Source organism: Panulirus ornatus, chromosome 42, assembly GCF_036320965.1.
Source record: "Panulirus ornatus isolate Po-2019 chromosome 42, ASM3632096v1, whole genome shotgun sequence".
NCBI classification, from domain to species: domain Eukaryota; kingdom Metazoa; phylum Arthropoda; class Malacostraca; order Decapoda; family Palinuridae; genus Panulirus; species Panulirus ornatus.
In genome coordinates this window covers 6,567,501-6,593,548 of record NC_092265.1, presented here as the reverse complement: position 1 = coordinate 6,593,548, position 26,048 = coordinate 6,567,501, and the positions used below count along the sequence as shown (strand labels likewise).

At 42.7% G+C, this 26,048-nt stretch overlaps 1 protein-coding gene across 1 annotated transcript in view; it reads right to left on the bottom strand.

Moving 5' to 3' along the window:
• The window catches only part of LOC139761879 (uncharacterized), a 28,283-nt gene extending 6,000 nt beyond the window's left edge, over positions 1-22,283 (bottom strand). Inside the window, exons 1-4 of the mRNA XM_071686455.1 lie at positions 22,071-22,283; positions 4,204-4,366; positions 1,668-1,731; positions 749-901 (exon numbers count right to left, since the gene is read on the bottom strand). Coding sequence (XP_071542556.1) covers positions 749-901; positions 1,668-1,731; positions 4,204-4,366; positions 22,071-22,129 — 439 coding nt within the window. The 5' untranslated portion in view covers positions 22,130-22,283. The remainder of the gene's footprint in view (positions 1-748; positions 902-1,667; positions 1,732-4,203; positions 4,367-22,070) is intronic.
• Between the last annotated feature and the right edge of the window lie 3,765 nt (positions 22,284-26,048).

Genomic DNA, 26,048 nt, shown 5'->3' with positions numbered 1-26,048 from the left:
GAACGTATGAATGAAATGATGGTTCAGTACTGAACATTGCGAGCGGCGTCTTTGTAAGGAATCTAGGTTACCATATCACTATTTGGTATTACATAAAAAGCAGTGGCTTGGGCCTATACCCTGGAACATCTCAATCCATTTTTTTCGTAATATAAAACTGAGTTTAACATGTAAAACAACATCATTTCCTCACGGATGGGTTGTCTATATACAAAGATGAGGTGTAGATTAGATAAACCTAGCTGGCGTAAATGAAAGGATCAGACATGACTGAATCAAAAATGAGATCTGACCCTTTGAGGTGACGACATGACCCTTGAGTACGACTTGAGTACACCTTAAGCATGGCGGTTCGACCCTTGACCAAGATAACGGGACCGTTGGGTGTGATGGCCTGACATTTGACCAGAGTCTTAAGAATATACAGTCACAGGCCAGCCCAAGGATAGTTACGTCATCCTCAAGTTTAGTACCGTTGTGCTCAAGGATCGGACCGTCGTGCTGGAGGGTCGTGCGTCATGTTTAAGGATCGTACCGTCATGCTCAGGGAGCTAACTACAAACAAAATTAAACCACGCTAAGCCAAAGCCAAAACAGTTGCAAATGACGGACAAGACGCAACCAAAGTTAACATTACACCCCAGTTATTTGACAACAGAAGGGAGAAGCTTGGAATCCCAGACAAGCATTCCTAAGCAGAGGCACGAGTGTATGAAGGCAAACCAGAGTAAAAGCCATGGATTCTTACTGTGGTTGTCGTTGGCGGTGGCCTGAGTAGCCAACTCGAGGCTGGTGCCCGTTGCGTTGGACGCCAAGTAAAGTGAGTGGTCACCTTGATGGCGGAACTTGCGGTCTTCTTGATATTTGTACTGTACTTGGGTTCCGTTTCCCGTCGTGGACCCTGCAGGGTAAACCAGTCGTTATAGGGCTGGCCTGCGAGGAACTGAGGTATGGAAGACTAAGCTATGGAAACTGGGTTACAGAAAATAGACAAACATGTAACTGGGTTACAGAAATCAGACTAACAGTGCTAGGCTGCGGAAACTGCAGAGTGGAAGTTAAAATGACTCAAGTTGGGCAGGGTTAAAGGTTAGACTTACGTACTTGAAATGGATAAGACTAAAAGACAGTACTTAAAATGTATAAGACTAAAAGACAACCTGCGGGAGAGTTGGGCTGAAAAAGTTAGGCTATAAGATGTTCCGAGAGAAGCCTATGCCTATAACACAGATATACGAGCCAGCAACATTGTACATAATCGAAATTTAAAAATGTTATAAACTGACAAAAAATATTATATACAGGCACCATACTTCTGAGCAGAAAAAAATGAACGAAAATAACGAATTTATAAGGAAACCTAACCTATGAAATAAGTGAGGAAGAAGAGTGACAACAAGTATATGTGGACCAGGGTGTACGTTTGACATGGTGGCGAGTAGAACAGGAACCGAGATGTAACAGGTTGGGGAAGGAAGGCAGCCGCAAGTGTAACAGGTGGTGCAACAGGAACGGGAATATACCAAGCGAGAGAAAGAAAGAAACAAAGTTCCAATTAGAGGGACGAAAACACGAAGAAAAAAATATTAACCCAAAGAAAGTGCCAGGGAAATGGGATGAGATGGAACAGAATTCAGCTGGTCTAATTGAGACGCAACAGAACTCACTTTTCGGTCTATGGCGTTTGTGGTCCGCGCCGATGGGCCTCATCCGTCTGCGATGCCGCAGTTCCTGCAAAACAGAAGAACACATATACCAAGACGAGTTAGAGAGCTCAGGATTCGAATTACAGAATCTTAGGTTTCGAAATGCACGATTGAGAAACTATGGGAGGGAACTGACCTGAACTGCTCTCTTTTTGTTCAAGCATGCTTGAACACCTACTGGGAAGCGACGCGATCGTCTACTCATTCTAGCCTGCTTAGGTTGAAAGATGCTGATTGTTCAACGTATGGCTAGAGAAGTGTGAACAAACTATGTTAGCATTTACTCCTCACTCATTACAAAGCCCAACGCAGTTGTAAATGGCAATATGTTGTTTCATCCCTTATTACTCGCGGTTGCCCCTATGATAACGGAGGAATGAATGTGGAATCGAAACCGATCGGAAAACATGACTTTTCCTAAAGAAAAAACAGAGAAGGGGGCCAAGTGAGGATATTGCCTCTAAGGCTCAGTCCTCTGTTCTTAACACTTAGTACTCGATAATGCGGGAAATGGCGAATATGTATGATATATTGGAAAGGATCACAATTTTGCGCGTGATCAAGATATTCCTATAAGTCCACGAGGAAAATGAAACACGATAAGTTCCCAAGTGCACTTTCGTGTAATAATCACATCATCAGGGGAGACACAAGAGAGAAATATAACAGTCAGTTGATATACATCGAAGAGACGAAGCTAGGACGCCATTTGGTAAACATGCTTAAGTGAATATAGATTCAGTTTCTTTCAGTTTCACGATGTTTTTCCACACAAATGAATTTCAGCAGTTGGGCCGCAGAACTCAAAATAGTTTGAGATCGCACGAGTGTTTCTTGAAGTTCCAATCATCTCATAAACATTTAGATTCTATAACAAACAGTTGCACAGACGAAGAGAATATCCGTCTATGTATATGCGGACTTATACAATATGGCAAGAATACGCTTGCAGACCATTATGCAAACAACACTGGGCATTTGTTTCAAATTATATAGTGTGTACTGTATCCACTCCACACCTTGTACCTAATTTTCACCTTGCGTGTCCTCTGGACACACCTACTGGCTCCCTCATTTCCTTTTCCACGTTCCTCCCAGGTGACTTGCACAGATGCCTTAAAGGGACACTTTGCTCCGTAAACAATATTTCATCGTATTTGTTTTCAGTCTGTCTCCTCCTAGCATGACAACAGTACTCACTCTACGCTATAAGTAAATATTAATTCTCTCTCTCTCTCTCTCTCTCTCTCTCTCTCTCTCTCTCTCTCTCTCTCTCTCTCTCACACACACACACACACACATGTATCTCCAAAATCTGCCACCTCCCCTCCAGCCTCAACCAATGACCTTGAAGCCTCAATCACCACCCTTCCCAGCCTCAGCTATCGTTCTTCAACCCTTAGTCACCGCCATCCCAACCTTCGTCTCAATAATCATCCTTCCAGCCTCAATTACCTACTGCTCCTCTGGTTAAAATCACCGCTTTCAAACCTCAGTCGCTGCTCTCGTAGCATTCATCACCTCTCGAACATCACTAAGCTCCCTCGAAATGCTAATCCAAATTAAATATCCTTTCAACCTCAGTGATCACCTCCAACCTTTGGGTCTAGCCCTCAAACTACACACACACACACGAACACTTATCCAACATCACCAATACACATCTCCAACCTCACTTCTAAGACATCTAGCGTCAACTTCCCTCACTCACAATCCCTCCAACCTCACCAACCCCCCTCATCGTTACTCCAGACAGTGGCAATGCAAATCAGAGGGACTGCAGCCGACTCAAACGTTACGACCAGAAAATTACTTTTGATAAATGTGTATATAGCTTTACGATATGTCTTGCCCATACCATGTCGGCCACTGTCAAAATAAAATGAATGGGTACAACGCAAATTGTTCGTACACAGATCACAACCACAGACGTAATCGATTTTTTTTTTCCATTTTACAATGGAAATGATGTATTGCTCACTCTTGCTTGAATAACATTTGTCTACCTCTTAAATCGATCGTTGATTTTGCTGTCTTTGCTTTCAGCATTTTTCATTTACGGTAAACTTACAAAAATTTGTTTTATTAAATATTTCACCTCGATGATCGCCTTCTCACCAAAGCTGGTAACCTAGCCGTTGTATGAAAATAAAACACTGGTCACTTGGGTTAGGCTTGCCACCTCCCACTGCTGCCAAATAGAAACTGGTTTAGAGTGCGACATTTGAAATAACTGACGTTGTAACTACCGCAGTTCTGATTTTCTTAAGACATCCACTGAATGGGTCTAATTATCTAAGGTTGATCATCATTTTTACTGAAGTATGTCTTCAAGTCAGAAAGAAGTATTAAGTAAAATTTGTACAACTGGTTTGGCACAATTTTTTTTTCCAGCTGTACGTGCAGATATATAAGACTGCCAGCGGAATGGGAGGGGTGGATGTGTGCAAGCCCCTCTCTTCCACACTCAGTGTACGCCTTTCCAAGCAAGACTTACCAAGGAGTAGGGGCGGGAGACGATGATAGTGCTGATGGTGGTGGTGCGCTTGGTGACTGTGTCCTGTATATGGTGAGGCGGGCGGTGTACCTGACCAGGTGCTCTCCTGGAGATGATGAACCCACGCGGCTGCACCAGCTTCTTTTGCGCCCGCGCTCGTGGCCTGAGGATGCAAAACGAGGCTCATCAGCCGTGTGGTGATGACCGTAAAAAAGGGGATGGTAATGGCACCGATAAACATGGAGGGATAATCGGAATGATAAATATAGGGTGGTAATGGGAGATAAACATTGGGTGGTGATGAGAACGATAAACATGATGTGTTGATGGCACTAACAAATACGGTGTGGTGATGTTACTAGCAAACACGGTGTGGTGATGGAACTGATGAATAGGGATGCGGTTGTCAATATCAGCTCTCTTTCCGGCTGAATGTAAGTGATGATTTCATACAACCCTGCCTGACCAGCACCATCGGGTCTTTCAGAATTCACCTCAGACTGAACCCGCATCACACTTCGATTTTTACACTTACTATGAGCACCAACGGCGGAGACTGCACAAACGTCTTCCCTTCTGGTGTCTCCACGAGCGTACTGTAGACAGTGGCTTGCTCGTGAGGCCGTTTACATGCAATATTGGGAGCGTCTACAAATAATTCTGAGGCAATAGCCTTGGCCTGGTTAACAGCGTAGCCACAGATTAAACCGTCCAAAGTCTCAGTGTTTATAAACATAGGATGGCTGCGGTGTTTGGGTGGTTGTGGTGGCGGTGACAATGATAAACATGGGGCGGTTATAAAAATAGTAAAGATCGTGATACGGGAACGATCACAGGATGACAGATAATCATAAGAGTAAAGAAAACGGGGTTACTGTTTAACTTGGAAATTTATTGATAAATATTGGGAATTGTGATGGCATCGGAATTCAATCTTTTTTCAAGAAATGTTTGGACACCATTTTTTTTTAAATTCTACTAAAACTAAAAATGTTCCCCATAGCTATTTGAATCAGTACAATATAAGTATGCAACAAATGAATAAGTACATTCCTCTCTTGCTTTGCGTTTGGCTCAAATTCAAAGTACCAGAGTCCAATGGTACATTCTGGTTTGAACCTGCGTAAACATTTGTATCATATGTCTCATTTCACCAACCTTTACACAGGCCAACCCACTGTCTCACCATACTTGCCTCCACCTACTCGTAGGTATGCGCCCTTCACCCACACTTTCACCGAAATGCTTTGTCTTTGCATATCTAGAGAACGTATATCTCAAAACGAAATGCTCTGTCTGAATGGCACAATATATCATAAACAATATTCTCTCCTATATTACTTTTTTCATGAAGATTGTTGAATGTATACAGCTGAAACAAAAACCGTCCTTTCGTTAAAAAGAAACGTAATGTAGATATTTTGAATGATAAATTTTCATCGTACAGATCAATCTAACTTCTGAAATACCTCGTTATCATCTTAATGCAGGATGCAGAGAGGAACAGTATATTCATCAGATGGATGACAAGCGAAAAGCTAGAGAGCGTAAGTCTACAGAAATGAGTTTAATGAAAAGGGAAATTGTATACAAAAGTATAAGGACAGAAGGAAACCTGGATGTGTAATAACATTTACATGCTTGTAGAATAAGATCATTCATTTTCTAGGAAAGAATAAGTACGGAATAGGCTAATAGTGTACGTACTAAAGTAAAAGTTTTTGGTAATTATTAGGTCTAATCTGACAATAATATTCATACATTCAGGGGTTGGAACCTGAGTGTATACGACTTCAAACATAGAAAAAACAAATCATGTTATAATAAAAACAAGATGACGATCTGTTTCATGTGCATTTATTTTGCACAAAGTTGCCAGTCTGTTGCTTTATACATTCCACACCACAAAATACTAAAAATATCGTTAATATCTGCTTATATTTTTAACAGAGAGAGGCAAACTCTTTCTCCCTCACTGAAGATGATTCAGCTCAAGTATATGTGATGTTTTTTTTTTTTTTTTTGAAAAGCTGCTGGTATAGTCTTCGTCAGGTTATTGCTTTGTTCCACTCCCTCTTTCGACTATGCTTTATGATTCCAGCGTAATAAAAGATTAAATCTTGTGTTTTCACGTTTGAAGTTTAACCATGGAGTATGTTCAAACATTTTTGTTCTATAACAATCAGAAATTTTCTTTATTTTACCAGTTCAGAGTCCAATCACTTTTAAATAATTATCTTTCTATCCAATCTATTCATGTCCTATAATTGCTGTCAATGATAGCAGCTGCATCAAACTTATCAGATACGTTATTTACGTCAATAAGCTGACATGTTATCAAAAGACAGTGTCACTGGCATAACGTTATTATCTTAAGGACGGATATAACAATCACCAAATCGGTTGACTCCTAGTGTATTAAGAATAATGCTTGACGATTTTTAAGGTGCATCCCTTTCTAAGTAATGTGGCTAAAGAAAATACTATTGGGGCGCATCGCCTGATAACTCTCAAATGTTACGAGATTAAATTAGTTTCGTCTTATTGACAAATTTGTTACTGAACCACATTCTTTCAGTCTTAAACTATATATGTTTGCCAGTGCAACTAAGGCAAGGCACTTTTTCCTTTTTACTGCCTTGCTTATTTTCTAAACAATGTCTGTCACCGACGAGATAACCTGGACGGTGATACATGCTTAACCAATCGATTGTGATACGAGCTAATGTTTTCATTTTGGAGTTTTAGGAACCTTCGGTCAATGTGATGGGTAACTCGTGCAATCTGCACACGTATGGGAAATTGGTGCCCTATTTCTACAGTCTTTTCACCTCGGGAGTTTTCCATAGTCTAATTTCCCCTGTTTACCCGCTCGATAAAACCTTACTATATATGTAGTTAGCATTTCTTATCACATAGATAGATTATGTCCTATTGGTCAATAAACAACAGGTAATTCAAATAAGAGTCATAGTTTCGGGCAAAACTTTTCTTTTTTCTAGCACTTTAGTTATTTTTGTATTTCATGTAGTACATTTATGAATTATGCATATTAACTCTGGATAGTTTCAGGTCCTGGTTCTTGTTCATTTAGTCTGAGACAAAGTTAATAACATGATTTTTCTCCTCTGTCCAATTCAGTTAATTTATCTACTCATAGAAGCAGATCATCACCTGTTAGATTTTTCAATATGGTAAGAAGGGTATTTATTTCCATCTAAAAAAAACGTTAAATTATTTAGTTCTACCTCGAGACAAAAAACGTACATTAACGTAACACCTATCAGTTTCCCCTTGGTTCCTCGCACTGGGTTTTCCAGGCATGACTAACCTACAATAGTGCCCTGTGAGGAGCTAGTGACAGGTAAGAATGAGGACGGTACTCCACACAGCTCACCAGACCCTTCAAACCTCCCACGACCTTGGCCCGTGCAGGGAGGCAGGCTTGAACAAGATAGTGCGTCGTTGTCATTTGATAGGCTAACCATCACAGACTCATATGTGTTCTCGAAGTCCGAACGTCATTTCTTTGTTCTTACGTCTCCAGTTTTACATCTAACATAATATGGAATGAAGTAAAATTTGTCTTTGGGTTTGAAGGTTTGTGCATGTGTGTCGGTACGTGAATTTCCATCTCGTAGTTGATGAACAGTGTGGAAAAGTGGATCATCATTGTCGTCACTCGTCCTATAATGAATTTTAATCGTTGTCAGCACCACCTCCAACGGAAGAGTTACCTTCTAGTGCTTACGCAGTATTACGGGCGACGTTGGATTTATTTTCTGTTTACCTTACTAACGTAGAAAATACGAGATGAATACATGAATAAAACTTTATATACTTAAGTACATCTGCACAAACATTACAGCATTTTCTGAGGGAAGACAATTCAGGATAATATAGCTCAGTATTTATGTTTTCTTTATTCAGACGTGACCTATAGCTATGCAGGAAAGATGAGTTCAGTTCTGCCCACCATTATCGCGGCAATGTCCTGCCAACCATCCTGACTACGCACCAATGAATGTACACTCCACCTCTGTTATATATATATATATATATATATATATATATATATATATATATATATATATATATATATATATATATATATATATATATATGCCGGAGTCAGAGATGGATCGTACGACCACTTGCAAGGACATCTCGACACCAACAATGTTCAAACCCCCTGAACATGACGATGAAACCCCTGAGTATGATGACCTGCTGGTCTTTTACGTCACTTCCGCAGGGGCAGGCCAACATACCACTTAACGGTTATTCCCCTGTGCACAGTGGCAGTACTAGCGTATTCCTGGACCCATGATTTTACCGTCGTAGGTCAGGAAGTCAACAGTGGGTGCTTCTCGAATGGAATGAGGAGCCAGGCACGTTTCGTAAGTGCACATCCTGGTTGTAGCCCAAGTGCATATTGAAAGAAACACGTTCGTTACGTGAACTACACACATACACACACATACATATATATATATATATATATATATATATATATATATATATATATATATATATATATATATATATATATATATATAGCAGACACACTACAGGAGCATACTGCCACACCGAGAACATGATGCTGCCAAAGTGACGAGGTGAGGGGTATATAAGAAGGAAAATGCTTCAGCTGTGTAGAGGAGAGGAGGGAGAAGTATGATACTGACTAGACCTACCCGAATCTAAGGAGAATAGCTAAGGTGATTTCAAAAGTGCGAAACAAAGGGAGAGCTGCGTCTCAGTTCCCAAACACATCCACCATCAATAAGTTCCTTTAAAAAAGAAGCAAAAATTAAATCAGCAGGTAACCCTCCTTCGGGCAGGTACTGAGAGATGTATCCTGTTTTCTGTGAGGTGTGACCTCGGGCGAGGTGACACCGAAAACGCAACTCCTCCTCTTACTCCCCCTCCAGCTCACTAACCCACACAGGCTGGCAATGTTCCTCAAGTATGATGCAATGTCTTTCTAGGAACAAGGCTGGGATTCCCCCGCCTGGATAAGAACGAACCCTCCTGCACTAGACCTGATATATGAGGCTCTCAAACAATACCCACCTACCCACCCTTCTTGACTGTATGTAACACTCACACGCCCTATAACCAAAACCGCTTGTGAATATTTGAACACACACACACACACACACACACACACACACACACACACACACTTCACAGCTGCCAACCTCGTCAAACAAACAATAAAAAAAACACAAAAGGAACATAAACGGCAGAAATATGGAATTTTGAGTAAAAAAAAAAGGGGAATGTTAAAAAACGAAACTTACAACCACACGTAATACAGGCTGCACTTTCAATACAGGAAATTGTCATGTCCAGAGCTCAAGCTGCTATCTCTATTCGTCTATCTACATGTAAGATAGTCCACAATTGTTCACTTTAAAACTAACAAAGTATCTGGTCAGTAGTGTATCACTTTCGGTCCTCAAACTAAGTCGACGGAGTTTCTAACGTTTGTTTGTTTGTTCACACAATTCAGTCCTCGTTAGAGAGCTTTTTGTTATAAGCAGTAGTTGCCTGTTTGCACTTTTCCAGAAGCCTTTCACTGAGCTTTACTTGATGACAACTTTCTCTTTTTTTTTCAGCACAGCAGTACACTTTCTGAGCGAAGAAATCTGATAATGCATGTGTGCCAAGACTTAGGCGAAATCCAGTGGAGATTTTCCTTACCAGACTGAAAACTCTCATCTTCAGCATTGCAGAGCAACTGAGAAGATAGCAAACATGATTCTGGGAAGGGGTACATCCTTTCTTTATAAGTAGACTTGTCGCTTAATCGTAAAATGGTCATCCACAACCCATCATTAACTATATGGTCAAGATGTATCCACCCTCAATCTGATGATCTACTTGGTAGTGATCAGCAAATTCAAGCTCACCAATCTGCTCTTCCATGAAGTGGAATTCCTAGACGAGATCTACATTCACGTGCATAAAACATTACAAGGAGATATGGAAGAAAACACACCTTTGGCCTCTTGGCCCTGAGTCGTAGCTAAATGGCTATTGTTTTGGTTTTTCGAGAGGCAAACTTCGAAGCTATAGATCTGTCTGGAAACATATGGACTCTGAAAAGGTCATTCAGTTGATCTGAAGCAGCGGATGCAATATTGTGTTCAGTTAAAAAGTTAGTCGTCAGAGTTTCTGCTCTGATTATTGAGTAATCAGTCCGTTGATGTAAGAATTATCCAACGTCACGATCGCTTCCTGAACTTTCTGCATTCATACTAGTATGTTTTTTTCCTACTCAGGCGAGCCTGAATGTCATTCGCTCCTCCATGTGCAATGCAAACATTCGAAAGCACAAGCCTGACATCGTGCTGTAAATTCATTCCTTTCTCGATCGCACACAATGCAGGGCCACACTACTTGGTGTAATCCGGCCGAAAAAGTCTCCTTCTTCCTGTTTGATTTTGTACCCGAAATCGAAGATGCCATGATGAAGTGAACACTACTCCTCAGCTCACCGTCGACTCGCTCAATGATGCATAGTACAATGATATGGGATGCGAACAACAAGCCAAAACATCAAAATATGAGGACCAATTTTTCCCACGTGGAAGGTTGCTATAACATTTTGACCTTTTCAGACTCTTCCATTGTGAATTGGTCATTGCCTGATTGATCTTCCTCATCATATCACTTTCAAAATGTTTTACATAGACATGATTTGGCATTTGTAATGGTAATATGAACCATTTCACTGGTTTGTTTGAGATGAGCCACACTGAGCTTTGCAGGAAAGGATCGGGTTTATATAAACATAATAGTTCATTTGATCTCCGTTAATTCATAGTCGAGGCCCAAATCAACTGATGTGATGACGTAACTTACGTGCTGAGGATTTGATTTTTCTAGCAAAATTTTTCGCTGTTACGTTTCATCTGTCATTGCTAGAAAACCTTCGTGAATTGAATTTTACTTCTATGAAGAACAGCAATAGATGGAAGGGAACGAGTAATTTCTAATCCACTTCTATACATGATAATTTTGCGCGACTTTGTTAAGCCTCAGGAGGGCCTGGTCCAGGAGTAGGACCAGCCTGGTTAAACAAGTTAAAGATATGATCAGACGGCACGACGGCAGTGCAACGATTAAATTCGGTCATTTCCGCGGGAATGATCGGAAACTGACCGATGTCAGACTGTTATTTTGTTCATTGCATTAGTGCTTGCGTGCGTGATGATGAGAACGTACGCTATATACTGAACACTTCACCCCCTGTGAACTCTCATACATTACATACACAATGCATGTACAATACATGAAGGTACGACCAGAATTTCAAAAAATACGTATTTTACAAAGAAAAATGGTACTGATGTTGTTATCTTAAAAAAAAGAAAAAGCAAAACCTTTGCTCCCACACAATATATCATAAATATCTTTTACAAGGCATCTCCATCAGCCCCATCATATACTTTCTCGAGATCCATAATTACCACATACAAATCTTTCTGTTTCTGTCAGTATCTATCCCAAATTCTTTAAAGGAAATACCTGATCCACACGTCCTCTACCACTTCTGAAGCCACTTTATACCCCCTTCTCTTCAAGTACCTTTTTTCAACAAGACTGTTAGCATATGGAAGGATTTACTAATTAGAGTGGTTGATAGCACAGACTTAATGAAAATCAACGACTGACATTATTTGTACCTCCTTCGCAACACGATAAGTTTACAGGACTTCCTCTTTGAAGAAATCCTACCAAATTAATCCGTGAGTTTCTGTTTTCTTACACTATCACAGTCTCGATGGGACCCGGTGGTCTGTTGCTGTTTGAATTTATCTGGATTCAGTTGTATTCACCGCTAACTATCAAGTCACTCACAAAGGCTTCACTCCTCAAACTCTTCAGCCTCACAGTGGAGTCCTCCATGCAGCAGTTCTTTCTCCAACCCTCTTCAATCTCTTTCTGTACGACCTTCGAACACCCTCCACGAATATGTGTGATAGTCTTCTCACATGCAGATGACCTCACGGTAACATAGCAGCACTCTAACACCACACAAGCAACAGGAACTTCATGCAGGGAGAACACTGACTCTCTTGAAATAGAATGCCTACATACCGTACACCCAAATGAGCCTCCACTCCCCTAGATAGTTTTCTAAACACACCTACAGCTCTCCAGCACTACTGCAAACACCAACATATCTTAAGACACCTCATGTCCAGAATGCAGCCTCTCAAACTGAACACACCATAAACTTACTTCGAAATTAGTCCGACAGAGATAGTCACACTTCATTACACTTCTTGATGAGGACGTTGCTAGTTTTCTGGGCACTGCAGGACCCCTGTCTTGAGACAGGAAGGTAAGGTGCGCGCGCACACACACACACACACATATATATATATATTTTTTCTTTTCTTTCATACTATTCGCCATTTCCCGTGTTAGCGAGGTAGCGTTAAGAACAGAGGACTGGGCCTTTGAGGGAATATCCTCATCTGGCCCCTTTCTCTGTTCCTTCTTTGAGAAAAACAAAAAAAAACAAGAGGGGAGGATTTCCAGCCCCCCGCTCCCTTCCCTTTTAGTCGCCTTCTACGACACGCAGGGAATACGTGGGAAGTATTCTTTCTCCCCTATCCCAAGGGATAATATATATATATATATATATATATATATATATATATATATATATATATATATATATATATATATATATATTGCAAGAGGTCACAGAGGTGAGCGTCATCTAGTACATGCAAAAACAAGCAAAAAACAAACAATCAGGAAAATGGAACGTGATAAGTTCCCAAGTGCACTTTTGTGTACTGATCACATCGTTAGGAGAGATACAAGAATGAAACAGAAGACACAGAAGAGTCAGTTGATATACAAGGAAGAGACGTAGCTAAGACGCAATTGGTGTATGTGTGTGTGTGTGTGTGACCGGATTCCGCATAGGAGTAGCTGTACAGCAAGGAAGAAGACGCCCTCGGCAAGGCTTGTATTATCTTCGCTCCCAGGAAGTCCGTTCTTTTCCAGTTTCTGAGTTGCGAGAACCCCATATAAGGGGTCTCTTATGATAATAATGATGATAATAACATTTATGATTTCTTATTATCCATTATCCTTGATCACCGTTTCCCGCGTCAGCGAGGTAGCTCCAGGAAACTGACGAAGAATGGCCCATCAACTCATACACACACACACACACACACACGTATATATATATATATATATATATATATATATATATATATATATATATATATATATATATATATATATATATATATATACACACACGCCCATATACATACATATACAACACATACACAGACATATACATAAATACACATACACATATTCATACTTGCTTGCCTTCATTCATTCCTGGCGCTACTCCGCCCCACAGGAAATAGCAACGCTACCCCTTGCTTCAGCGAGGTAGCGCCAGGAAAACACACAAAAAAAGGCCACATTCGTTCACTCTCAGTCTCTAGCTGTCAAGTGTAATGCACCGAAACCACAGCTCCCCATCCACATCCAGGCCCCACAGACCTTTCCATGGTTTTATCCCAGACGTTTCACATGCCCTGGTCCAGTCTATTGACAGTATGTCGACCCCGGTATACCACATCGTTCCATTTCACTCTATCCCGTGCACGCCTTTCACCCTCCTGCATGTACTTTAACTTTAGGTATACCCATCCTTGCCGTCGTAGACAGCGATCTCTCTTTTCACACATTTTTGATCGCTCTCAGAACCTTCACCACCTCACCCACCCTATCATTCACTTCCGCCTCCATGGTTCCACTCGCTGCCATTTCCACTCCCAGAAATCTAAAATACTCCACTTCCAAATTTTCTCCATTCAAACTAACACTCCAACTAACCTATCCCTCAACCCTGCTAAACCTAATAACCTTGCTTTTATTCATATTTGCTCTCAACTTCCTCTCACACATTCTTCCAAATTCAGTCACTAACTTAAGCAGTATCTCACTTGAATCTGTCATCAGTGTTACATCATCAGCAAGCAACAACTGACTCACTTCCCAAAGCCATACTTTCCCTACAGACTGCATATTCACCCGTCCCTCCGAGACTCACATTTACTTCCCTCACCGCCTCATCCTTAAACAAATTAAACAATCATGGTGTCATCACACATCCATGCCGCTGACCAACATTCACCAGGAACAATTCACTCTCCTTTCTTCCTACTCGCACACATGCCTTACACTCGTGATAAAAACTTACTCCTTCTAGTAGTTTTCCTTCACACCGTCTGTTCTTAAGACCTTCCACAAAGCATCTTTATCAACCTTGTCATATGCTCTCTCCACATCCATAAATGCCTCATGCAAATCCATCTATTTATCTAAGTATTTCTCGCACGCATCCAAGCTTCTTTCCTTAAACATACTACCTATCTCTCCAGTCTGAGCCTTAGGGAAGGATGAGCACTCCCTTCCTGGCTCCTTCCGTTCCGTCTTTTAAAAACAAATACAACAAGCGGAGGGTTTCCAGCACCTCTACGACACGCAGGAATACGGAGGTAGTAATCTTTCTACCCTATCACAGGGATTACACACACACACACATATATATAATAGGGAAGGGAAGGACATCATCTCACGATAAACTTATCATTGGACGCCTCAGACGGCCCTGCGCCGGTCCTACAGCGCCGCCCGGCACAAACAAACAAATTCAAGGGGTTGTGCTGGTGCCACTTGTGGGCCGCAAAAAAAAAAAAAAAAAAAAAAAAAAAAAAATAAGCCGCAGGAGTGTCAAGTGCCGTGGTGGCCAGCCCTGCCAGGCTGTCTCCGGGGCAATCCCAGCAGCCGGCCGGGACTGGCGAGGCCTTCAGTAGCCTCCTCCTCCTCCTCCTAGTAGTTCAAGGAGAACACCATACAGTAGCAAGGCACCAGCTCCAGGAAGTGGGATACAGTAGCTCACCAGCTATAGGAAGTGGGATACAGTAGCTCACCAGCTCCAGGAAATGGGATACAGTAGCCCATCAGCTCTAAGAAGCTGCATACAGTAGACGATCAGCTCCAGGAAGTGGCATACAGTAAGTATCCCGCCAGCTACAAGAAATGGCATAGAATAGGCCACCACTTCACCAGGCAGTGGCATAAGTAGCCCACCTCCCCAGAAAGTGACAGACAGTAGCCCACATTCCCAGGCAGTGGCATACAGTAGCCTACCTCCCCATGCAGTGGCATACAGTAGCCCCATTATCCCCGGGACGTGGCATACGGTAGCCTACCACCCTTGGAAGTGGCGGAATGTTGTGTGGTGTGTGGGAAGGCTCCCAGAGGGTCGTGTGTGGGGACAGAGAGAGATCTCGGAACACGTGATGCTGTCCTACTCTCCATTATCAAAGGTTCAAGGACACCAACTAGCCACTAACATAGAGGGATATCCTTAAAAGAACCCCTTACCGCTAACAGCGGCTAATCTGCCATGAAGCCTGGTCGCCCTTATCTCACAGGCGTTAGCGTAATAGGATTAAGAGTTCACAACGGGTCTTTTTCATCAGAACCCCTAAGGAGGCGGATAATTGCGACATGGAAACTATTACAGTTCATTCGTGACATAAGTTTACTCTCTACTCATACAGTAGACTTATTAACTGGATACGAACAGAAAATAGTTTCAAAATTTCAAAGGAGTGGGTCATCTTTTTTCCCTCAAATATTCCGGGTACCTCCAACGTTCCGTGTTTTGGAGAGATACCGGAATGAACCTGCAGATGCCAAAATATACCAGTCGATGGTATGCAGTATACATTTTCATATGTTCTGACAATATGTAATGATTTCATAATTCAAGATATAATTGATTTAGTTTACCGGAATTCAAAACAAGTGTTAGAACGGGAATAAACATCTCCGGAATTAACTTCCTTATGAACAGTTTTGTCTTGCCTTAGCGAAGTAGCGCCAGGAAAAAATAAATATATGCCTTATTTGCAGATATTTACTCTCTACCTGTCACGTCTAACCAGAACTGTATAGAGAAATTGATACACAGATTTACACAACTTCTCTTCAACGTCTATTCCCTTTTTGCTGGAGGAGCAGCAGGCACAAGAACAAATGGATGATACTATTTGAAGAATACATGGCATAAGTGAGGATACCGCCAACACATCTAGCACAGATGTTACCGATGCAAAGGTGTGGTTGCCACAGTCGGTGGTACAGACACTATTGGCACAGACGTAGCTATATGCATAGGTGTACAGATGACACGAGCACAGACGGTGGATGTGAGGCTATCGCACGTGCACCGGGTGACTATAAAGCAGATACAGGTGTAATCATCGAAAGTGTAGATCGCCCCCAGGTTTGACTTGCAAAGGTGCAGCTGATATAGGTGCATCGAACTGCTGCAGCTAGCAGAGGTGAAGCTAACACAATATCAGTTAACAGGTGCAGCTTACAGCTGTGGCTTGCAGAGGTGCATCTAACGCAAGTTTACTTGACACTGATGCAGCTAACAGCTGTAGCCAGCAGAGGTGATGCTAACACAGGATTAGCTGACACAGATGCAGCTGACAGGGGCGCAGCTAAGGCAAGTATAGCTGATATAGGTGCGGCTAATGTGGCTGTAGGTTACACAGGTACAGCTAACACAGGTACAGATGACACAGGTGCAGTTAGCAGAGGTATAGCTGATACAACTAACACTAACACAGGCTTCGTTGAGTTGCGTAACTTACAGAGCTGCAGGAGGAGCAAGTGTGCACAATAAATATGAAGCAAGCACAGATGTGGAGGGCACAGATGCGGCTGCTAGCGTGCAGGTGTACCGGGTGTCTGGATAGCGAGAGGAACACAGGCCATCTCTCTCTCTCTCTCTCTCTCTCTCTCTCTCTTCTCTCTCTCTCTCTCTCTCTCTCTCTCTCTCTCTCTCTCTCTCTCTCTCCCTATCTCATCTCTCTTATCTGCTGAGGCCGCGCCAGCACCGCCCCTACCCCGGGGATAATAATGCCATCCCCAGCAATGTCCCCACCCAGCACTGTATCCAGCATCAACCCCATCGCCGGGAGCACTGCTGTACCCAGCACCGCTCCAACCCCAGGGTTAGTGCTATCCTCCAGCACATCACCCCCAGGGGAAGTGCTATCCCCGCTACATTAACCCTAGAGGATGTGCTGTCCCCAGCACATCACCCTAAGGGCAGTGCTACCCCAGCACACTACCCTAAGAGCAGTGCTACCCGAGCCCACAACCAAGACACACTGACTGTCACAGAGAGTAATGCTACCCTCCCTGACAACATCCCTTACTCCAACTGCTAATGAACAATGCTGGCCCAAATAGTATTACCACCGCACTCCCGGTTGATGGAGGTGGGGGAGTGCCATTCCCAGAACCAGCCTGACCACACCCCCTGCCTTGGTACACACCAGACCCACATGATACACAGAATACACCACTAATAATCAACAATCGCCATTACCACTCAATATCCACGAGGCCCACATAATACACTTTGACCTCTCTCGTTTACATGTAATGCCCGACCTGCACCAACAACCCAGCTGATATTAAGGTTAAAGGGAACTTTAGCCAGCCTTTCAATCGAACGTAAGATCTCTTTTGTAAGAGAACTTGAATATATATATATATATATATATATATATATATATATATATATATATATATATATATATATATATATATATATATATATATAATGACAGCTAGGGACTGAGTGTGAACGAATGTGGCCTTTGTTGTATTTTACTAGCGCTACCTCGCGCGCATGCGGGGGCAGGGGAATGTCCTTTCATGTGTGGCGGGGTGGCGACGGGAATGAATAAGGGCAGCAAGTATGAATTATGTACATGGGTATATATGTATATGTCTGTGTATGTATATGTATGCATAGGTTGAAATGCACAGGTATGTATATGTGCGTGTGTGGACGTGTATATAGATACATGTGTATGTGGGTGAGTTGGGCCATTCTTTCGTCTTTTTCCTTGCGCTACCTCGCTAACGCGGGAGACAGAGACAAAAAAGTGTATATATATATATATATATATATATATATATATATGGATCTGGAGAAGGCATATGATAGAGTTGATAGAGATGCTCTGTGGAAGGTATTAAGAATATATGGTGTGGGAGGCAAGTTGTTAGAAGCAGTGAAAAGTTTTTATCGAGGATGTAAGGCATGTGTACGTGTAGGAAGAGAGGAAAGTGATTGGTTCTCAGTGAATGTAGGTTTGCGGCAGGGGTGTGTGATGTCTCCATGGTTGTTTAATTTGTTTATGGATGGGGTTGTAAGGGAGGTAAATGCAAGAGTCCTGGAAAGAGGGGCAAGTATGAAGTCTGTTGGGGATGAGAGAGCTTGGGAAGTGAGTCAGTTGTTGTTCGCTGATGATACAGCGCTGGTGGCTGATTCATGTGAGAAACTGCAGAAGCTGGTGACTGAGTTTGGTAAAGTGTGTGGAAGAAGAAAGTTGAGAGTAAATGTGAATAAGAGCAAGGTTATTAGGTACAGTAGGGGTGAGGGTCAAGTCAATTGGGAGGTGAGTTTGAATGGAGAAAAACTGGAGGAAGTGAAGTGTTTTAGATATCTGGGAGTGGATCTGTCAGCGGATGGAACCATGGAAGCGGAAGTGGATCATAGGGTGGGGGAGGGGGCGAAAATTTTGGGAGCCTTGAAAAATGTGTGGAAGTCGAGAACATTATCTCGGAAAGCGAAAATGGGTATGTTTGAGGGAATAGTGGTTCCAACAATGTTGTATGGTTGCGAGGCGTGGGCTATGGATAGAGATGTGCGCAGGAGGATGGATGTGCTGGAAATGAGATGTTTGAGGACAATGTGTGGTGTGAGGTGGTTTGATCGAGTAAGTAACGTAAGGGTGAGAGAGATGTGTGGAAATAAAAAGAGCGTGGTTGAGAGAGCAGAAGAGGGTGTTTTGAAATGGTTTGGGCACATGGAGAGAATGAGTGAGGAGAGATTGACCAAGAGGATATATGTGTCGGAGGTGGAGGGAACGAGGAGAAGAGGGAGACCAAATTGGAGGTGGAAAGATGGAGTGAAAAAGATTTTGTGTGATCGGGGCCTGAACATGCAGGAGGGTGAAAGGAGGGCAAGGAATAGAGTGAATTGGAGTCATGTGGTATACAGGGGTTGACGTGCTGTCAGTGGATTGAATCAAGGCATGTGAAGCGTCTGGGGTAAACCATGGAAAGCTGTGTAGGTATGTATATTTGCGTGTGTGGACGTGTGTATGTACATGTGTATGTGGGGGGGGGGGGGGGTTGGGCCATTTCTTTCGTCTGTTTCATTGCGCTACCTCGCAAACGCGGGAGACAGCGACAAAGTATAAAAAAAAAAAAAAAAAAATATATATATATATATATATATTTATTCAAATAACATTTTGAGCGACTGCATCTTCCAAAGCCACCAAGAGGCGCCTCTGTATTTCATTTGGAAACCCATCATATCACCTGCCAGATCTCAAACCTCATATCGACGCATCATGGGTGTGATGACCCCAGCCTCTGAACCGGATCTCTTGAAGGTCAGGTCAATGGCTAGACCAGAGTACCTGTGGGTCCCACTGCCGTACGTGTGTGTGTGTGTGTGTGTGTGTGTGTGTGTGTGTGTGTGTTAAAGGCACTTGTTAAATCTTTTAAACTTATTGCGTAATCCCGACCGTGGAGCAAAGCAGTAGAGGGGATGATGACACAAGGACGATCCACTCCTCTATCGGCAGTTGGGAGCGTGAGAATCAAGTGAGCGTCTTTTTTTTCTATGAATGAGACTCTCTTTTGACTTCTTTTAAGCAAACGTAGAGAAAGACTTGATAGGATATGATCCTGAAAGTACGTCTATAAAGGAGGACATGTCGGGGTGGAGGTGGTTGGAAGGTGTGGTCACAAAATCAACACCCGAAGTCAGAACTTTATGGTGTAACCCTACCTCTGGCGCCGCCGACGAGGAGGGAATGCTGCTCTAGGCTGGCTGGGTCTGGCTGCAAGCTGTTTGTTTGGTGCTTTCCTCACAGCTTGGGGTATCTACACCGCACGGACGAGTTCCCTTACTCTCTCTCCACATGGGTCGATAACATACACAATGAGCTCTTATTCCACGTCAAAGATATCTGATAAAACACTGATAACACGTAATTCTGCATTCGGTTTCTATCTCTGTTCTGTAGAGCGTTTACAACCGGGTGTGGGGCACTGTCACCGTCGTGGTTAGTTCGGACGCCCTCTCTTGTGCTGCCTATGAAGGGAGGACAAGGGGGAAGAAGAGGAGGCCATGAGGTGGGCACACACACACACACACACACACACACACACACACACACACACACACACACATAATTGATGGAGGGTTTTTACACCTTCCTAGAAATGAGCAACAGGAGGTCACATTACCGAAAGGGGTTGACGTCACAACATTTGTGTAATGAGTCGCGGAGGACGTCTCATCAACCAGTTGTTCTGTGCACCAGTTGTCTCGTTCGCAGGAACGCGGTCACCTCTCGCTTCACTCTCACACAAACTTTTCCTAGTTCGAAGGGAAGTTCGGAGCCTAGTCCGTGCCTACATCTCCCTGCAGCTAGGCACCTTACCCACAGGTCTTCATTATGAAGTTCCTATCTCGGGTTGAAGCCGAATATCATCACTTCACTTGTTGAGCTACACATGACAAGAACTAGGAGACTATAGAGATTTATTCATATTTGTTTCAGAGATATACAGTCCAAGTGTATGTACCCCCAAGGGGACTAATTGAAAAACAGGGAAAAGGGCTGTTCAAAGTAGAACTTTTGTTCGTTTGATTTGAAGTTATAATTCAATTTTCAATATTTCCGAGTATATATATATATATATATATATATATATATATATATATATATATATATATATATATATATATATATATATATATATATATATAACTGTAAAAAACACTATATCTTTCAAAAGAACTTGGGCACAGAAATAAACACAAGTATCTCACCCCACTCTTAGGAGAACCAAAACACAGTAAACTTTTTCAAAGTATGGAAATCACTGCATTCCATTTTCATCACAGTAAAAACGTACGTATTCAGACAGAAATAGAGAACCATCTGCGTACCGTCAACACGGCTGAGACCACAAGAAATCTGTCCACCTGAATGTCAAGTTCAGGCGAAAAGAAGCGTCTTCCCAGAACAAGGGGTCAGGTGTGTGGCCGGGAGGTAGCATTGGTATCGTCTGATTGGCAGATACACACGTGCCACGGGGACACTGCGGCAGGCGAGGTCGTCCACCTGTGGGAGTGTCTCCCCACAACAGGACCTGGTGCGGAGAGGAACGAGCCACATCCCCTCCCTCCTCATAACTTTGCCTCCAACACTGTTTTCGTTGGATATATCTTCAAGCGCAATAGACTTCTTTTCAGATACGTTGAATTTCTTTTGTATATATATATATATATATATATATATATATATATATATATATATATATATATATATATATATATATATATATATATTTTGATTTTGTTTTCTGAGCGAAAAAATAGCCACCATGCGGTGTGTGCACGTCCTCAAATACCCTCCATAACTGGTTTATATCATTATCGTCAGGACGCAGCATCTCAAAAACAATTCACTTATCTTCCTCATCCATCTTTCACCGGTACAGCTGACACGTCGCATCATCCTTAAATACCTCGAAAACATGACATCCATATATATATATTTTTTTTTAATTATATGATTCAAAAAGAACCGATGGCTAAAGAAAACTCTCCTGAACTGGAGGCATAACCCGGAGCCACATGTCCACACATACCTTCCCAAACACATGACAATCACGGAACTTACCCGGCTGTGCATAAGTCAAAGGCTATTGTTAACACTAACAGACGGAATATCGCCCGCATACGAGAGGCCCAGAGTTCAAGTCCCGACTCCACATGTTTTAGTTTTGGTGGAGGGTGCCTCTGGTGTCGGTTTCTGCCACCCTCACACCACACGTACGGGAGGAGGCGCTAAAGGCCCGCACTTTGCGATACCTCGGACAGCACTGAGTTTCCACCAGTGACCGGCCGGGTACACACGCACACTTTGGCCTCCCGACGTTGCCAAGTACGCTGAGATCCTCCTCCTTCCCTCTGAGACACGGCGCGTGCATTTTCAGATTCGATTTAGATTCAAATGATCGTGAAGAGCTAGTAGTAACTGGCACTGTGTGTCCTGGGCTTTTAAAACAGCGTCTGAAGAGGTGCGACGAATTTGGCTTCTCCTGATCATCTTGAAAGACTTAAAGGATGTAATCCCGAGTTATTCTCAAGGTTAAAGGTTACAGTCTGTGTCCTGTGTGTGTGTGTGTGTGTGTGTGTGTGTGTGTGTGTGTGTGTGTGTGTGTGTGTGTTCCGATCGACACATGCACCGTCCACCTACACTTGATCCATACCACCTGCGACACCCACATAATCTGTTCCACACACTTCCTCCACCGAACACCCCCAATCACCACCCCAGCACATACACCATCCGCATACCTTCACCACATGTACACACAATCCACATACCTACTCCACCACATGTACACACAATCCACATACCTACTCCACCACAATGTACATACAATCCACATACCTACTCCACCACATGTACACATAATCCACACACCTACTCCACCACAATGTACATACAATCCACATACCTACTTCACCACATGTAAATACAATCCACATACCTACTCCACCACAATGTACATACAATCCACATACCTACTCCACCACAATATACACACCATCCACAAGCATATTCCACCATCAAGTACATACCATCCATATACCTACTCCACCACAATGTACACACCATCCACAAGCATATTCCACCACCATGTACATACAATGCACACACCATCCAAAAGCATATTCTATCAAAATGTACACACCATCCACATACCTACTCACCACCATGTACATACCATCCACATACCTACTCCACCACAATGCACACACCATCCACAAACCTATTCCACCAACATGTACACACCATCCACATACCTACTCACCACATTGTACACACCATTCACATATCTGCTCCACCACAATGTACACACCATCCATAAACATATTCCACCACCATGTGCACACCATTCACATTCCTACTCCACCACAATGTTCTTACCATCCACATAACTACTCCACCACAATATACACACCATCCACATTCCTACTTCACCACAATGCACACACCATCCACATTTCTAATCCACTAAAATGTACACATCATCCACTTACCTGCTCCACCATAATGTACATACCATCCACATTCCTACCCCACCACAATATACACACAATGCACATCCTGTTCCACCATGATGTACACACCATCCACATATCTACTCCACCACAACGTATACGCAATCCATATACCTGCTCCACCATGATGTACACACTGTCCACAGACCTACCCCATCATAATGTACACGCCATCCACATACTCGCTCCACCATAACGTACACACCATCCACATACCTGCTCCACCACAATGTACACATCCACATACCTACTCCACCACACTGTACACACCATCCACATACCTACTCCACCACACTGTACACGCCATCCACATACCTACTCCACCACAATGTACACACCATCCATACACCTGCACCATTTCTCTTACTTCTCCTTAGTTGGGAAACATCTTCATTATATCCTGCAAGAACACGGATCTCTCTCTCTCTCTCTCTCTCTCTCTCTCTCTCTCTCTCTCTCTCTCTCTCTCTCTCTCTCTCTCTCTCTCTCTCTCTCCTTGAAGGACAACCTATCCCGTGCTTCTGAGAACACCTGATATTTTTTTTGTGTCATGATCACGACGCCAGACGGCAGGGAACACAGGGCTGTGCTCTGCGAGGCCATTATGATGTGTTCCCATATCATTTAAAGGTTCTGTGACAACTATTTTGGCTGTTGTGCTCTTCGCGTCGCCTAGGGGTCGACTGATCTTTAATCATCAATTTGCAGAGTCTGGGGAGAGAGTTCTGCACTTGTGGTGAGAGTTCTAGTGTGTTCTAAATAGAGGACATCCTGTCCGACGAGGCTGTGACTGTCCGGCGTTTTTTTTTTTTTTGTTTTGCTTTGTTTTGTAAAAGACTGTCACACACCTAATGCGACACGGGCCTTAGCCTCTGGCGGCCCGTTCAGTGGATTACGGCTAGAGCTCCCTGCGCCAATACTACCTGTTGATTCAGGGGCAAAAAGAGACAGCAGACAGAGTCCACCCGCTTATTTAGAAAAGAGATAGTGCTGTCCTGCGGTGATGCCGGGTATCTAAGAAGAAAGGAGGACAGAGCACAAAGGCGGTCTAGGAAGAGAAGAGGCTTATTCCCAAAGGAACATCTGTAAACGCAGTCTCTGCTGTAGGACTAAGGTTAGGTCCGTGAGAGCGGCTCTTCTCATGGAGAGGGTCAAGTCATCTACTTAATGGAATGATTACAGCGGCAACTTTTGGCCTGCCGAACATGGAGTATGGGTGTCAATGGAGTGCTCACCACAGGTGCAACCGTAAGGACGGGCCACCTAGCTCATTTTTCTAAGAATTAGGTCGTCAGGTGAGGTCACAGGCCGTGTTCTGCTACCATGTCAGGTCGCCGTCAGTAAGGTAACACTGGGTAGACACAAGTTTATCCACTGTTCTGACAACATGGGTTTTTTGACGTCCAAAACTAGTTTCTTGCTTAATCTTATTTGGCCTCTGGTTGTTTCATGCCCCTTTCGAGGAACTGCTCACTCCTGACTTCAGTAAGCTGTGCCTGAGTATAAGATATATATATATATATATATATATATATATATTATCCCTGGGGATAGGAGAGAAAGAATACTTCCCACGTATTCCCTGCGTGTCGTAGAAGGCGACTAAAAGGGAAGGGAGCGGGGGGCTGGAAATCCTCCCCTCTCATTTTTTTTTAAATTTTCCAAAAGAAGGAACAGAGAACGGGGCCAGGTGAGGATATTCCCTCACAGGCCCAGTCCTCTGTTCTTAACGGTACCTCGCTAATGCGGGAAATGGCGAATAGTATGAAATATATATATATATATATATATATATATATATATATATATATATATATATATATATATATATATATATATATATATATATATATATATATATATATATATCACTAACATTGAATATATGTGTGAAATACAAGGTTAATACAGCCAGGTAGCAAAATACACTCATTACAATCACTCTCGTACAATCAATATCTGTGTTCATCGAAATTCCTGTGACTTTATCTTGAATATCATAATAATCCCTGAATTAAACATGCAACCTTAGATCCGCAGGCAAATCTTGCCAGCAGCACGCGGTGTGCTTTGGGTGTAAAGTTTTGGGAAAAGGACGTTAGTTTTAGGGTCTGGGCGCGATGGTTCATATTTGCTCTGGCACAGTGGAATTGTAAATACGAGAGAGCCAGCGGAGCTACTCTCTTTTTTTTTTGCATCCGCATTTCTCTCCTCATCATCGTCAAGTTATGCGCTGAGATGAATGTCCTCTGTATACACTGTGTTCTCAGGAAAGGCATAAGGTAAAGGATTTTACATGTGACTTCCGGAGATATGAGCATTTTCGTGTAGACTTAGCTTCTGCTTGAGACGTGGTGGTAGTTTTCGTGATGAATGAGTCGGTGGCAAGTTCAATGTTGCTATTGGTAGTGGTGTGCTGTTAGTTTTGTTGTCATTGTTTGTACTTTTTGTGGTGAATGGGGTGCTGGGTGGAATACAAGGAGCATAAAGAGAGCTTTAAAGATGTCAGTGCTTAAATATCTAATAC